The sequence below is a fragment of the Nematolebias whitei genome, chromosome 1, assembly GCF_014905685.2.
Source record: "Nematolebias whitei isolate Nwh7 chromosome 1, NemWhi1, whole genome shotgun sequence".
NCBI classification, from domain to species: Eukaryota; Metazoa; Chordata; class Actinopteri; order Cyprinodontiformes; family Rivulidae; genus Nematolebias; species Nematolebias whitei.
This window is the reverse complement of record NC_056498.1, coordinates 48,761,679-48,778,284: the sequence shown is the minus strand read 5'-3', so window position 1 is coordinate 48,778,284 and position 16,606 is coordinate 48,761,679. Positions and strand designations below refer to the sequence as shown.

General features: G+C 42.4%; 1 protein-coding gene across 1 annotated transcript in view; it reads left to right on the top strand.

Moving 5' to 3' along the window:
* disc1 (DISC1 scaffold protein) overlaps nucleotides 1-16,606 on the top strand; it is a 64,126-nt gene that overhangs the window by 42,327 nt on the left and 5,193 nt on the right. The window contains exons 10-12 of the mRNA XM_037691360.1: nucleotides 4,755-4,815; nucleotides 12,080-12,323; nucleotides 16,279-16,323. Of these exons, the coding sequence (XP_037547288.1) occupies nucleotides 4,755-4,815; nucleotides 12,080-12,323; nucleotides 16,279-16,323 (350 nt within the window). The remainder of the gene's footprint in view (nucleotides 1-4,754; nucleotides 4,816-12,079; nucleotides 12,324-16,278; nucleotides 16,324-16,606) is intronic.

Here is a 16,606-nt window from a genome sequence, read left to right as displayed (position 1 = left end):
CAGGGCGGGGCGCTCGTTTCCGTTGACAGGGCGGGGCGCCCTCCTTGGGTAATGGTAGGGGAAACTAACTTTTAGCTAGCCTTTTTCCTTTATCTAATATTTGCTAGCCATTTTAATATTTTTTAGCTTTAAAGAAACCTTTTGATACTTTTAGCTTTAGCTAGCTTTGTACTACTTTTAGCTTTCTGTAAAACTTTTACTACATTTGGCTTCTAGTGAGCCTTATGATATGTTAGCTTTTTGCTAGCCCTTTATCTCTTATTAGGTAGCATTTTTTAAAACTTTTCTCCTTTTTGTTATTTTTAACTAATATTTTCTACTTTTCTCTTTAACAATTTGCTTCTTTTAGCTTTAACTCAGTTTCAGATGTTTGATTTGCATTTAGAACGTCACTTTATTTTCACAAAAAAAAATGCAGTTTCTCTGGTTCGTGATTGATTTCTCTCCATCTTTTGTTAATCGTTTAGTTTCTGTGTTTGTATCACTCTCGTTTGGACGATGCTGTGAAAAGACGCTTCTCTCTAATCTGATGTTGTTTCCACAATCCGCCTTTAATCCTTCAATCTGGATCAGAACAACTCCATTCAAGCCCTCCTCCCCTCCGGTAAAATAAAACCACACCGAGCTGACCTCATAAATCTGCACTTTATAACAACTTCACAGCTCGACGGCCCGTCAGATCCAGGGCCTTCTCACACTTTGGTTGTGGTGGTTCCCACATTCGGATCAGAACACGTGGAGAGGTCAACAATCGGGCTGTTGTGTTCAAGAAGTGACAGGAAGTGACTGACTGAGCGATATCTAGAACAATAACGGACATATGAATCCAATATATGATATTTATGCTTGAAAAACATTCATATCTTTATCATTGTGACAATGTTTTTGCTCGTATTTGTCTGTTAGCAAAATATCTCATGAAAAACTGAAAGGATTCTTCAGAAATTTGCGAAATATATTTGTTAGTTAAACGTCTTTTGGAGACAACCCAATTCACGATGACAACCAAAACAAACTTATCTTAAAAACACAAGGCTCAGTGAATTTTAAAGACACTGAGCTAAAATTCAGTGTGGTAGTAGCTGAGAGTGATCCCCAACTTGTAGCCTGAGCGTGACATTTTGTAATATTGCATGAGATTGCGCTCAATGTTTTGTCCCAAGCAGCTTTGACTCGAACATCAACATAAAACAATTTTTGTCTAAAACTTTGATAGGCGGCGAAATGCTGAAAGAAATTATGGGCCTTTAATTTGGAACAGGCATTCACTTGGGCTACTAAAAAAATTAAATGCCTGAAATTGAGGCAATTAGATAAAATATTTCATACCACTTTAATATAAAAGCCATTATTATCACTTTATTTTAAGAAGAAAAGAGGATAAAAGCCCCAAAGTGAAAAGAAACAACTTCATTTTAATACCACTCCGCTCATTTTGACCAGAACTTGTTAGGAGTCACCTGATCCGAGTCACATCGAGGTTCGGACATGGTTGTTAGATGGTATCAGCGTAAAGATGTGACAGAAAGGGATGATGTCTGAGAGCTGAAGTGGCCCATGCTGGGTCAACAAACTCCCAAAAGTGGTTTATAATCTGTAAAACCATATTAACGAGATGGTTTATGCCACCAGGAATCGTCACGGCCAGAGACCCTCCTTCACCTGCCAATCTTCACAGTCCTCCCTGCAGGCCCAAGTGGAGACACTGAGAACTCCGCTCCGCATGTCGGACTCCCTGGTTTCCCTTTTCCAGACGAGGTTTCCTGACACTCGTTTATCCTTCAAGGCTTTTGAATCATTCTTGGTCTGAGCCTCCTCGGAGAAGAGCCGCTGCTCTTTTGTATGGAAGGAAGTCGGTAAAGGTGGTTCAGACATCGGATTAGGTTGTCTCCCGGAACTGGCTGGAGGGACGGTTCATCTCTGGCCTGGGATCACCTCAGTGTCCCCCAGGAGGAGCTGGAGAGTGTCTCTGCGGAGGGAAAGGTCCTGGACCTGTTGCATGACCCGACCACAGATAAACAACAGAAGACGGAGATTAAAGAGCAAAGTTTCTGGAACTGCTGACAGGTGTCTGGTGAAAAGACCTGTGGACTGGAAGCTTCAGATGTGGGAATTACCGTAAATATCAACAAAGATGTGCCACTAAAACGTAGTTACTGTAAATCCTAGAAAAACTGCACAAAATAATTTGCAAGCCCAAGATAACTGTAAAGGAGGGAAAATTGTGTAAAATATTTAAAAAATGTGTAAACTGTGTAAAATTGTCGTAAATTGTAGAAAAGTTGAACCACCTATCATAAAAACGTGTGCAAGTAAATAAATATATATATTTAACAGTTTAATTCTACTGAAACTACCTAATCGATCCGAGTCAGATAAGATAAGACTAGTGAGATTTACCAGCATTACCATTAAAAACATTTATCTTTGAATAAAATGAGAAAACATGAAGCGGTGCCTCCTGCGCTCATCAGAACCAGAACTCCGGGGTGATATTACCACTTCCTGTCAGTCTGCATGAAAGGGAAGCGCTCCGTTGCTCCTCGATACCCGCGGCGGTGCGTTTGTAGCCGAAGGAACTTCAACAAAGACCCTCAGAGAGCCTGGACTGAAAATTCATGAGCCCAGCTTCTCCTCACGCCGGAGAGCTCAGCAGGAGTCAGACGTCACTGATCGCTGCCAAGGACCGCAGCCAAAATGGAAGAGGTCATTTATTCACTTGTGCTGAGTTTTGCAATAAAGAATAACAAGTTATCTGCTTTTCCTCTTTGGTGAAGTCGCTGGTGTCTACATCCAGCAGACACTGAGTGAGAGACGGGGGACACACACCCTGGACAGGATGCAAGACCACAGGGACGCACAGAGACAAACAATTCACACTTTTATCCACATCTGTGGACAAATAAATCACCAATTAACCTAACATGTATGTTTGGTCTGTGGGAGAAAGCTGGAGTGCCCAGAGAGCTAACTCCACCCAGGAAGGCGAACCTGCCACCTTCTTACTAACAGTTCTAAACCGCTGCTCTGCCGTGCTGCAGTTGTGGTAAAAAGAGATTCCCAAAACAACCAGGTGTAACTTTCATCAGATTTATTTACAAAGCTTCGGAGGACAGCCAGCTGTCACAGAAGATCAATGCATTTACAAGTTCACACTTGTCATGCTTTCACCCGTCTGAGGCTCTGACCCGTTCTGACTTTCCAAAATGAAATGGTTTTGTAGAATCACCCAGGCACCAGCCTTCAACCGCCCCCACCCTCACTCTGCCGAGCTGTTATCTACAGTCCCAGCTGGACACAGAGACACGTCAGGGAATTGGTTGTGGGAGAAGGAGACAAAAATGTTGAAGATAATAAAAATGAACTCTTCGCTGTCTCTTTACTGACCGGTCACACCAAGACTGATTATTACACGGAACATTTTAATATAATTCACAATCACAGTACAGAAGCTGTAAAACTTATGGAGCCTGCTTACTACAAATAATACACATCCCCTCGACTCTGGTTCATTTGATTCACCGGGGGTCACTGTACGTGCTTCGTTTTTCCACGGACTCGCTCTATGGCGGTTTTTCAAAATAAGTTTAGACATGACGCACAGTTTGCTGATTGATGGATGAGCCGCACGATCGGCACGACGTATTTAAAATTTTTAGCACCTGCTGCACCTTTGTGCAGCCCACACTGCAGGAGAAGCTTCTTCCTGCAGCGGAGAAGTGGGCGTGGCCGAGAGCACTCGCAGGTTGCAGAGAGCAGTCGAGACAGAGAGCTGAAATCGTGACATTGTGTGCTCTTTTAGAGCGTTTAGAGTTTAGAAACGTTGTTTAGAATATTGCAAGAGTGTGGAAAGGGTTTACAACACCTTTATATAATATATATTAAAATAAACTACTAGTTACTACTTGTACTACTATTTCTACATCATGGTTGTTCACTTATTGTGGGGCTTCAGGTTACGAATCCCCTGTGATAAATGAGGGACTACTGTATTTTTGTTACAGCGCCACATGCAGGCCTGGCATATTCACTGCAGCATCTTGGGTCATTTTCTGCGTTTCTATGGGGACGAAAACGTTTATAGAAACGGTGTCGTGACACATTAAAACATAGTTTCAAACAAGGGGCGGCACGGTGGCTCAGTTGTTAGAGCTGTTGCCTCTCAGCAAGAAGGTCACCGGTTCAAATCCCATCCGGGGACCTTTCTGGGTGGAGTTTGCGTGTTCTCTCCGTGCTGCGTGGGTTTTCTTCGGGTACTTCGGTTTCCTCCCACAGACCAAACGCATGCATGTTAGGCTGATTGGTAATTGTCCGTAGGTGAGAGAGAGAGAGTGAATGGTTGTTTGTCTCGTTTGTCTCCATGTGTCTCTGTGGTGGACTGGAGACCTGTCCAGGGTGTCCCCCACTTCTCGCACAGTGATGGCTACATGTGAGCACCAGTGACCCAAAAAGGAAGAAGCAAATAAAAGATAATGGATGTTTTGAACAAACTGCGTTCCCATGTGGACCAGGCTTGAGAGCAGAGGTCACCAGCTGGTCCGTTGCTGCCTCTCTGCACAAAGCTGCCTCCAAGTGGGATGGCGACTACCTTTTCTACCAGGTCCCGTGTATAATACGGCTAATGAAAAGTGGGTTTCATTAATATTAGAGCTGTGATTAGTTGCTAGGAAACCACATCACTTTCATTGAAAGCAGCAAATGAAGGTGTAAGTAACAGCCCGTTGTTCTCTTTGTTCCCGTTTGTCTCCGTGCAGAAAGCCGGCTGAGAGAGAACACCGTCAGGTATATGGAGCTGCTGGAGGACAGGCTGCACAGGTACGGTTCTGTTCGGTTCTCTGTTCCACAGGTTTAATAAAACAGAACAAAACCCTCTGAGGGATTTCCTCTAACCAGATAACGCCACGCACTCGCACCACTTCTCACATTTCACTCCGTCTCTCACCTTCCTCTTCCCACCTCATGTATTTCTATACCTGTGTGTGTGTGTGGGAGCTCCTTTGTCTGCCTGTTAGCAAAATATCTCATGAACCACTGAACGAAGCCCTCAGAAATCTATACTTTGAAACGAATTAACTTTTGGAGTTAATTTAATTCGAGATGCACCACAATTATTTGACCTCAGCCACCATTAAAAAAAGTGTCTAACTCGTCCAGATTTAGAATCAGAATAAGTTTATTATCACTGCACCGATGTACAGCGAGATTATGTCCGTACACTCGTCCGAAAGATGGGCAGAGTGCACGTTGCTGCTGCTTCTAAGAGCGCGGCCCCTTATTTTTTACACAGAAAAGTGGGAAAGGCCATGATGAAAGGATAGTGGTATTACAGAAACGATCTCTTCACACCTTGTCCTCATCAGGACACGATTTAAGACATCAAAAACTCTACCAGCAGCACATTTACAAACATATTACATATGCATATGATGACAAGACGGTGAGATTTGTCCACGAAGCTTTTCCAGGTAGCACCATAGTCCTGTTAAGATGTTGGTGTCAGCCGATACAGTTCTGATAAGTGTTCACAGAAGTTCTGGGGTGGGATAGAGCAGAGCCTTCTTAGTTTACACATATCCCAGGAGAAATGTGATCAGATAGCCTGCTTCTAAGCCGAATGGGGGAGTCAGATTCAGATAAGCCACAGTTGTTAATTTTTTTCAGGCACACTGTTATTTCTCATCAGCCTTGAGTCCTGCTGGTACTTTCAATATCCAAAATGGTCAGATTTGTGGGGATTCCACCGGTCCATGCTTATTATCTCCCTCCAAGGTCGTCCCCAACATGCTGGCGAGCTTCAGATTTGAAGCTAAAAGTTGGTGTGATAGTAGCTGAGAGTCATCCCCAACACACGTTCTGAGTGCTAACAGATCCTGCGTAGCATTATCTGTTCAGGTCATTTTCTGTCTTTGTCCTGTTCTTGTAACTCGTAGAGCTCAGAATCCCTGAGTCCAACAGATTTAATGAGGACTGTGTTGGAGATGGGGCGTGGAGCCCACCTTCTACCTGCTTATGTTGTTTTTTGTGTTGCGTTAAAGCTGCTTGTCATCTCGTCACTTTCTGCAGATTTTACTTTGTTTACCGGAGCCCGAAAGGCTTTTTATGCAGCGTCTCCATGAGTATCGTTTTGAAAAGCTCTTATTATCAGAGACCGTTTGTCTGCTTGTTCCTTATCCCTGTTTGTTGTGTTTGCGTCATTTTGAGTTGCATCCTTTGAGAGATGGAGGCCCCTCTCTGGATGGCAGCTAGCAATAATTTACCACCGTCTCATCACTTCCACACCGCACCAATTAAAGGCCTCTCCACTGCCGGTACCCACCCGGTTTATGGCACCATCTTGTTCGTGGTTCGTATACGTATTTTTCCCAATTTTTCATGGCTACGGATTTACAGAGAAAGATGTGCGGATTTTAAAAAACCTGAGCTTCAGATTTATTTCACGTCTCAGAGCCGACCTGTAAGGAAACGCCAAGTTCGCCCCTTCCTCCTCGCCCTCTTTTCTCTGATTTATCTTCTTTCGGCTGCTCCCTTCTTCAGGGATCCACACAGCGAACTAACTCGCACAAAGACTTGGCGATTGTTTTTACACTAGACGCCTTTCCTGACGCAACCACAGACCACCGAGCTACCACAGCCCTCTGTGTGGAGCAGAGAGCTGCCATCTAGGACGCCCGGGGGAGCAGATGGTGGGGGTTAAGGACTAAGAGCCTTGCTCAAGGGCCCAGAGTAAGGTGGAGGCAGGTGTGGGTGTTTCTCCTTTCCCACCCACATTTTGATGTTGTCGGTTCGGGGAGTTGAACCGGCGACCTTCCGATCACAGGCCCAGCTTCTCTAACCTCTGCGTCACCACTCCCCACCGGTCAGTTTTACAGATAATGAGCTAAAATTTGGTGTGCCAGTAGCTGAACGTCGTCCCCCACAGAAGTTCACTTTTGGAGTCGACTTTGCTTGTCTGTTAGCAAAATATTCCAAACTACAGGTCTTCAGTTTTCCTTTCATCACCGGTCGTATTCATCATTAGGCTCTCAAACGTTTTAAACAGCCTTTAAAATCTTTACTTCCAAATCACAAACACACCTGCGCTGCCGCTGACGGAGCGCCGCGGTGAAAGGAGGTAAAGAGAGGAGGAGGGAGGCGAGAAGGCTGGTCGCCTTGGCGACGGATGGTGTCGAAAAACCCCAATTATCTCTTCCTTACCGAAGACGTGAACAGGATGTTGGAGCCGCTGTGTGTCACCCACAGACAAATAAAGACATAAATAAATTTTAATTGAATTAGCGGCACCTCGAGTTGTTTAATACCATCTGGAGACGATCGATTAGGAAAGTGCTTCCTGTGTTTGTCCCACGTTTTCACGCTCCGCAGAGATTTGGCCGTCCTTCTTCATGATCCAAACCGACTGGAGTAAAAGTCTGCCGTCGTCATGCAAGAAACCCGAGTGTAAATTGATTTAAATGAATAAAATCTTCAGTTTAAAATCCAGCTTCCCTCAGAAACACACCTGCTCTGTCGTTCATCACGCATCCATCTTTTTTTTCCCACGTTGTCATGAACACCTCTGCACAACCTCTTTTTCTTTCTAACATTTTAATTCCTCTTATTCTCAACACTGACATATTTCTAAAAAAAATCCATTTATCTCCTCGTTACTCACAAGTGTTTACTCGGCTGATATTTTCAGATGGTTCTGGCTTTACACTGGCTAAAAATCCAACTTGTGCTGAAATTAGCATCACTTGAGGGAATGCACGTTGCCTGCCAACACGCGTGCAGAAGATTTGAATCAGGATTTCAAACAATGTGTTTTGTCCTGGAGTATGTGTTGGGGATAACTCTCAGCTACTAACACTCCAAATTTTAGCTCACAGTCTCCAAAATCGACGGAGTTACAGCCATTTTTATGTTTGAGAACGAAGATAAATTGTGGTGGCCATCTTGAATCAGGTTGACTCCAAAAGTTGATCAATCGTAGACGTACATCCAAAAGTTTTGATAAAATCTGTCTAGTGCTTCAGGAGATATTTTGCTAACAGGGATGACTCTGGCATGATCTATTAGCACTCAAAATATGTGATGGGGATCAGTCTCAGCTCAAACCACATCAAACATTGTCGGCGTGTGTGAAGCGGATTGGGTTATAACCATGTTTATGTGTTCTAAGTAGTCATGCCGCGATAATCAATTAATCGCACGATAAATGAAAATTATCAACCTCATTTTCATTTATCGGCTTTATTGTTTCTTCGTGTCGCTCTCTTTCTACTGAAGACACTGGATGACAAAAGGCTCAACTCCGGTGCTCTTCACTGATCTCTCTCTTTCTCTTTAAAATCCATTTTAATTGTCCAAAATCACATTTTTGGATCATTAAAAGCAGCTAAGCTGAGAAGCTAAGCTACGAGCTAAGCTAACAGGCCAACCTCGAGAAAAAAAAAAGTCTTGTCTAAGCGCCAAAATTCACGGTTGAAACCTGTGCCTTTCTAAAAAGTTGTTTTTCTTTGCAAAATGAAGCTGAGAACTTGTTTACGGATTTTTTATTAAAAGCTTTGTGTGACAAATGCTATGCTAAAGAGCTAAAACCACACCGAGTGTCCGCCATTTTGAAAACTGAAAAAAGGAAAGAGAGACGGTTCATGTCACGTCAAGAGGTCTCCCTCTCATTTTTCTAAAAGAGACACGCTGCTCGCTCCCTCACTATCCATCCTTCGGTTCAAACAGTCTTATACTGCCATCCGGTGGTCAAAAAAAGGTACTACATGCAAAACAAATCAACATTTCTTCTTAAATTTTACAATAATTACTAATTAATGTCAAATTTCAAACAATTTTATCGTTTATCGCTAAATTTCTGAAACAATTAATCGCCCAGCAAAATTTGTTATCGTGACAGGCCTAGTTCTAAGATCAGTTGGCTGTGGCGGCCATCTTGATTTCCAAAAGGCTGTGCGTTCAGTGATAATTCTCTCGGAGTTTCAATAATATCCACTTTGTGGTTCATGAGATATTTTGCTAACAGAACACACAAACACAGTCAGTGGGCAATAATATTCAGACAGTTAGTCGAGCATTTTGTGGATCCGGCCGGAACTCCAAGTTCACCTGCAGGACGTTCTGGTAAACCCTGAAGGACACAGAGCGGTTCTGTCTGTCAGCAGAACCAGGTCACCGCTGGAGGACTGTGTCTCGGTCTCCCCTCCGTTAGATTAGCGGGCCTTCAACAGCGCAGCGCGCCCACACCCTGCCTCCGTCAGACGGTGGGCCGAGCGGCTGGCACCAATTAACCCCCAGGCGAGGAGTCGGTACCAGCGGGTACCAGGGTGCCACCGTCACCGGGGTGCCGAGGCGCTGACAGGTTGTGAGTTTTCAGCTCGGATGTCAGTGATTTGTAACGAGCTGTGGCAGCCACTGAAGGGAAGCTGTTGTGACAGACGGCGCCAGATTGGATATTTTTAGCAGAATTTATGCTGGCGAAGCACAACTAGAGTCGCCAACTGTCCTTTAAAATAAAGGACTGTCCCGTATTTAAAACTAAAAAGACGCACTCCTTATTAAGCTGATGAGCAACACTTTCTTCCTTATTTTTAAGAGCCGGTGTAAATCAGTTTATAGGTGATAAATGAAACAGCTGAAACTGATTTTGTCTAATCGGAGCTGAAGAATCACGTTTTTTTTTTCTGTTGTTGAAAACAAGAAATACACTTTAGATAATTGAGGCCACAAAGAAGTTTGTTGTTTAAGCTGCTTTTTATTTTTTAAGTTGAACAATATTTTATTTAAAATAATGACAGATTTTAAACACAGTTAAGAAAAACATATTTCTGGAAAAATGCGTGACTGAAGCTGAAACACAGATACAGCTAAAACAAGCAGAACACGAGCTAAACATAAACTTCTCCCTAAAAGTTGCTAATTGCTAGATAAAAGACAGCAAAGACTAACTAAAAGTCCCGACAGGGTAACTAAAATTAGACAAGCCAAAAGTAGCAAAATGCCAGCCAAAGGCTAAGCAAAAAAATGAAATGTAGAAAAAGCATAAATAAAAACTACAATAACAGTTTTACATCTAAAAGATAAAAGCAAAACACTATCAGAATTAGAAACTAACAGAATTCAAGCTAACTGCTACTACCTGCAAATGGTTAGCTAAATGTAGCAAAAATACTAGTGAAAACTCACAAAAAATTGGCTAAAAGTAGCACAGGCAAGCCTATGGTAACCAAAGACTACCTGAAAGCTAAATGTAGCAAGACGCTAGCTAAAGGGTAAAAACAGCCAAAAATACTAGCTACATCACAATGTTTTGCCCGTCAGTTTAGCTAGCTGGAAACTATCCATAATAACCAAACGTGATTTTCAGAAATCTGGACAATGATTTTGTTTTTGCTCCACCAAACCGTAAAGTAATGCTATTCCAGGACTTACGGCTCAATAAAGCTCCACCCCCTGACTGCCCAACCCATCTGTTCTCTGATTGGATCATTCGAATTGTGATTGACATGACGTTGACCAGTCAGCTGAGAGGAAGAAAAATCCGGTCATAATTCGTACTTTCAAGTTGAAACTCATACGCAGAGTTTTACACGTAGGTTTTTTTTTGTTTTTTTACTTTGTATTGGTAAACAGACCTACACACACAAAAAATTTTTAACTTGTGTAATTGTTTTTTACATATATAAATCTTTTATTACACACAAATTCCTATGTACACATGCACGAATCACCGATTTATTTTGCAAGGTTACAAAGCTTAAATCATAACTACACAGTCTGTTTTACAAGCACAGAATATTTATGACTTGTGTTTGTACCGTACAACTCGGCTCACTCAGAACCTTGGCCAGGATGTATGTGCCGAGCTGGACGTGTGTGGGTCCACTCTGCGAAAAGAATGAACCCGGGTCGAGTCGAGCCATGGAATAAGTCCGTTAAAGATGGACTCATGTTTGCACCAGAACAATGCTGTGAAAGAGCCCAGAGATGAACTTTGACCAGATGCTAACAGCTGGACTGAGCGGCACCTGGATGAAAGTGGATTACTGCGGTCTTTACACAACTCCATTCTCAAGAAGTACACAGTGGTTCAAAAGATTTTTAGAAATTAAATAAACTTTTTCTACTTCTGTCAGTTTTAAAATAGTTTTTTTACGTACAGTAGTCCCTCGCTACTTCGCGGTGCATTTATCGCGGACTCGCTCTATTGCGGTTTTTCAAAATAAGATTGGACATGACACACAATTGGCTGATTGATGGATGGATTTTTTGTATTTAAAATAAATCATTTAGTACCTGGTGCACATTTGTGCAGCCCATACTGCAGGAGAAACTTCCTGCTGCAGCTGATCAGCTGTTCTCGTGAAGAGCAGAGAAGTGGGCGTGGCCCAGAGCGCTTGTAGGTGGCAAAGAGCAGAGGAGGCAGGGAGCTGAAATCATGACATTCTGTGATCTTTTAGGGCTTTAGAGTTTAGAAACATTGTTTTGAATATTGCAAGCGTGTGGGAAGGGTTTAAAACGTCATATTATATTATATATATATTTATATATATATATATATATATATATATATATACAGACTAAAATAAATTACTACTTTGTGGTTTTTCACTTATCGTGGGGCTTCAGGGTACGGATCCCCCGCGATAAAAGAGGGACTGCTGTACATCAAATACTCATTAACTTCTGGAGTCAACCCAAATCAAAATGTCCGCCACAGCTAACTGACTTAGCCCAGCAAGAGTGGTTAAAACTCAGTTTCATAGCTATTGAGCTAAACTGTGCAGTGGTAGTAGCTGAGAGTCATCAGGAACTCTGAGCAGTAAGAGCTCAGATTGAACCAAAACAGCTCAAACTCTGCTCTTTAGCAACATTAAACAATTTCTGATCAAATTTATGGCTTTCCTTAAGCAACGCTGGGTTTGGTGTTAATGTATTTAGCTTTCTGGTTGTTTTATAATTACTTTTTCAGAAAAAAAACCAACCCAAAAGGATTTTGATTTTCACCTTGTTGCAGAAAATTCATTAAAAAATGACCTAAAACTTAAATATATCGGTATATTCAGTTTCATACGTTCGACTGTTCGTCCAGTTACGGCTGTCCCGGCTTGGAGCGGATCTGGGAGGCTGACCTGGAAGCTTGTCACCTGTTCCTGCGTGGCCTGCAGCTCCGGACTCCCAGTGTCAGCGGGGCGGACGTGGAGGACCTCCCCGCCACGCGCGTGAGTCCTCCGACCCAACCGCCGCCTGAAGAAGAAGAAGACTGCGCCATGCTGACGGCTTTAGGCGGACGTTGGTGTCCTGAGGCCAACCTTCAGAACTCTGAGTTCACAAAGGTAACAAGAACATACACAAATAAACACAGAATGTGGTTTATCAGAATATGTTTATCCTGTGAGGTGATGATAGAGAAATATTTAAGAGGAGCTGAGGTCAAACTGGAGCACAAGTCTTCGGACTAGTGTGCGTTTTGTTTCCGTTTTTGTCCCCCATCATGGAGCAAATAGGTTCACCTGGAAATACCGTTCATCTTTTGAATTGGATAACCATTGTGGTGTGTGGCTGCATCTACGTACGAACGATCCCCATCAAAAAACTGGGTGGCCCTGTCAAACTCCAAGATGGCTGCTGCCATATATGTATGCAAACTAGTCGCCTCTATCATTTGAGGCTTTCTAGTTTTTGTCTTGTTTTAAAGTATAGTTTTCTCAAATTATTGGGGTGGCCCTTGGGGTGACTGAGGGTTAAGCTATAGTGGCCAAGGCCACCATTGGCCACCCCCTGGCTCCACCACTGCACCTGGTGGTAAAATTGCTCCCTCCACTCTCCAGGATACGTAACTCTGCGCTACTTCAGAAGACCCAAATGCCGTATTTTTCGGACTATAAGGCGCAATTAAAATTCTTAAATTTTCTCAAAAATCGACAGTGAGCCTTATGTATTAACTCTGGTTGCGCTTACTGACCTCGAACCGATTTTATGTGGTTACTGTGAATGAGTTGAATAAAATTTGACTTATCTGAATTTTGTTACGCTTAATGCGCCTTATAGTCCGAAAAATATGGTAAACAAAATGAACCTCCTTCCGTTCTTCGCCTCAGTGTAACTCCTCCCTAGTTGAATATCTTGCACCACAAACATTAAAGTTTATTGGATTCCCTGTTCAATTCCAGTCTAGTAAAACACTCATCTTGAAAAGTACAGACGTTCACGGTTAAATTCCCTCAATGACGGGGGACATGGGCTTGTTGTAACGTGGCGTGGAGCGTGACCTCGATCTTACCTGTTCCACCAGCCGCCTGACGGCAGAGGACGTTTTCAGCTGGGGCAGAAGAGCCTCAGATCCTGTCGGCCGCAGAGAGCCGAGCCGAGCCGTTAGCCTGAAGGGATTTCTGAAGGAAGAACATGTTCGCATGAGGGATGCAAGCGTTTGGAAACGCTTTGGTTTCCTCAACATTTTTATTTAACGGAATTTCAGAATCTGTTTCTGCATGATTGAGTTTAGTGTGCGCGCATCATCTGTTCTGGTCTGTCCCGCTGTGAGCCGAGGTCCGCTGCCTCCGGGCCGAGCCAGACTCATTCATACTCTCCTTCCACCCACGAAGTCTGATAGATTTATCCGAGACGGGAACAAAGCCAACAGAACCAGGGATGAAAAATAAATAAATAAAACGGGACTGGAATTTTTTGTTTAATTTTTATCTTTTGTGGGGATTGAAGTTTATCCAGATGTTTTCCATGATTTTTTAAATTTACATTTTTATTGATCAGTCGCAGTAAATTAATCTTTTCCGGTTCTGTCGGCTCATTCCTCTGTTCAAGTCTAAACTCTTCCTTTCTTTAATCCGGTTTAACTTTTCCCTTCAGACCTCTGAGCATCCAGTAATACTCCCTCTGCCCCCGTCTTGACTTCGTTTTACAAACTGCATGCACCCATTGTCTGCTCTCTCTTTGTCTCTCTCCGTTTCTCTCCTCCTGAAGCCCGGCTCCTCCTAACGAGAGCTAAAAGGTGAGACAGTCGGCCTTTTCTCTGTTTTCTGGTTTATGTCCTCACAAAGACAGAAACTCTGGAACTCATTGTTAGGCCTGTCGCGATAACAAATTGTGCTGGGCGATTAATCGTCTCAGAAATTATTGCGATAAATGATAATATTGTTTAAAATTTGACAATTAGTAATTATTGTCAAATTTAAGAAGAAATGTTTAATTTGTTTAGCATGTAGTACCTTTTTTTGACCACTGGATGGCAGTATAAGACTGTTTGAACCAAAGAATGGCTACTGAGGGAAAGCGGTTTGTCTCTAAGAAAAATGGGAGGGAGGCCCCTTGACGTGACACGGGCTGTCTCTCCTTCCTTTTTTTCGGTTCTCAAAATGGCCGACACTCGGTGTGGATTGAGCTCTTTAGCATAGCATTTGTCACACAAAGCTTTTAATAAAAAATCAGTAAACAAGTTCTCAGCTTCTTTTTGCAGAGAAAAACAACTTTTTTCACAAAGTCACGGGCTTCAACCGTAAATTTTCGAGCTTTGACAAGACGGAGGTTTTTTTTTTCCCTGAGGTTGGCCTGTTAGCTTAGCTCGTAGCTTAGCTTCTCAGCTTAGCTGCTTTTAACGATCCAAAAACACAATTTTGAACGGTTAAAACAGATTTTAAAGAGAAAGGGAGGGGTCAGAGACGAGCACCGGAGTCGAGCCTTTTGTCATCCAGTGTCTTCAGTAGAAAGAGAGAGACACGAAGAAACGATAAAGCTGATAAATTAAAATGAGGTTGTTAATTTTCATTTATCATGCGATTAATTAATTGATTTATTGTTTATCGCAACAGGCCTATTTCATTGTATCAAAATTCACCCCAAAATTCATCCTGTGGCTCCTTGTGTTTGCATTTGATTCTTTGTGTTCACTCCATCTGTGCCATCAGTCAGTTTTTGCTCCTCAGCACTTGCCCCGCCCACTCTCACCTGCTCCCTGTTGTCAATCTGCCCAGGTGTCTCCACTCTATTCATCAGCCCCGGCTCATTTGCTCTTAGTTTTCACCCCACCTTTATTTTAGCATCGTGTGCGCTTTAATTCCATTTTCTTTCTTGTTTCCTGTATTGCATCGTATATTTCCGCTGCTTCTGCACTTTTTGTTTCCGTCTAAGAAATCTTGAAATTTATTTATACATTTATTTGAACTTTATTTGATACGGAAGAGGATTAGGGCCACGATACAATCTATTTTTTACTTTAATTCTGAGATTAAAGTCAGAATCCATCTATATAATTCTGACTTTTTTGCTCATTATTGAGGGAAAACAAACATTTGTTTGCATTGTGGCCCTAATCCTCTTCTGTAATTTTACCAGGTGGAATATTTGAAAATTTAAAGTTTCAACTTTAAGCTGCTCAAGTTTGTTCTTATTCCCACGTCAAATCTCTAAAATCCGAGACACAACTGGCTGGAAGTGATAAAATTATTTTTTTGTCAATAGGTGGAGGAGCCTCCACGGAACCTCCTTTTCCCCACTGATCAGACGTTTTAGTAACGTATCAAAAATAATTACATATTTAACTTTTCACAACAATTTTGTCCTAAATGAAGCAAATACTTTAATATTCAGATTCAGTTTTAGTTTTCAGAATCCTAAATGATCTGTAAAAGAAAACTAAACAGCAGTTTTAGTTGTTTCACTCTGGTTTTTAGACGATTTCTGCAGTTTTCCTCAATAGTCATAATGTTTTGGTTGATAAAAATGGATCCAGTTAAGATGCAAGTTTTTTAACCTTTAACCTGGTCGCAGAGTTGACCTTCCTCGAGCAGCCATTTTGTTTCGTTGTCATTCAAACGACATATTTATTGGATAGAAGGAGCAGAAAGTCCATTTTGTGTAAAAAATGAATTTATTCGGTTCTTTTCCGTCACTGGTGGTCATCTTTGTTTACCTGAGAGAAAAGTATGGCTGTTTAAATGCTGCCCCGTTTTTAATTAAAAATATGAATTAAAACCACCGATTATTTGTTTCTCCGCTGTCATCTTATGAACTTGAGTCGGCCTCCAGGAGCAGCGGTAATTACCTCCCTCCTGGTGAGGAATGAATCCCAACAAAAGAAACCTGCAGCCCCGATCAGCACGTTTTATTTTAGCTGTTTTTTCTGTTTCTTCACGCTGGCGATGAGTAATTACGACTTCTTCACAATATGATGCTGCTGCACACACACGGTTCACGTCCAGCGTAATTGGAGTTTGAATAATTCATGAAGCGGGTTGACGACCGTGTGACCTCAACAATTGTTCCCTTTTGTTGCAGAAACTGGAGGAGTTTTTGTTCTGCATGGAGGAGACTCAGCCCGAGGTGAGTGATGCTAACAGCCTCCCTGGATGTCTTGGGTGGAACCGAGGAATGTTGACCCCTGAGGGGGGTGGGAAAAAAAATCAACTTAAACCTGACCCCTGCCAACTCTTTCACTGTCAGATCAATATTGATCTCCAACAGAAGCCTTGGCTGCTTTCCCAGACTGAGCTCATCTTTAAGGTTTTCCACAGGAAAGGGCGAGGCAGGGTGTTTGCTGAGCGGGTTTTTCTTTCAGCTCTTTTATGAATAAAAATCATAAATTGATTCTTCCAACTAGAGAAAT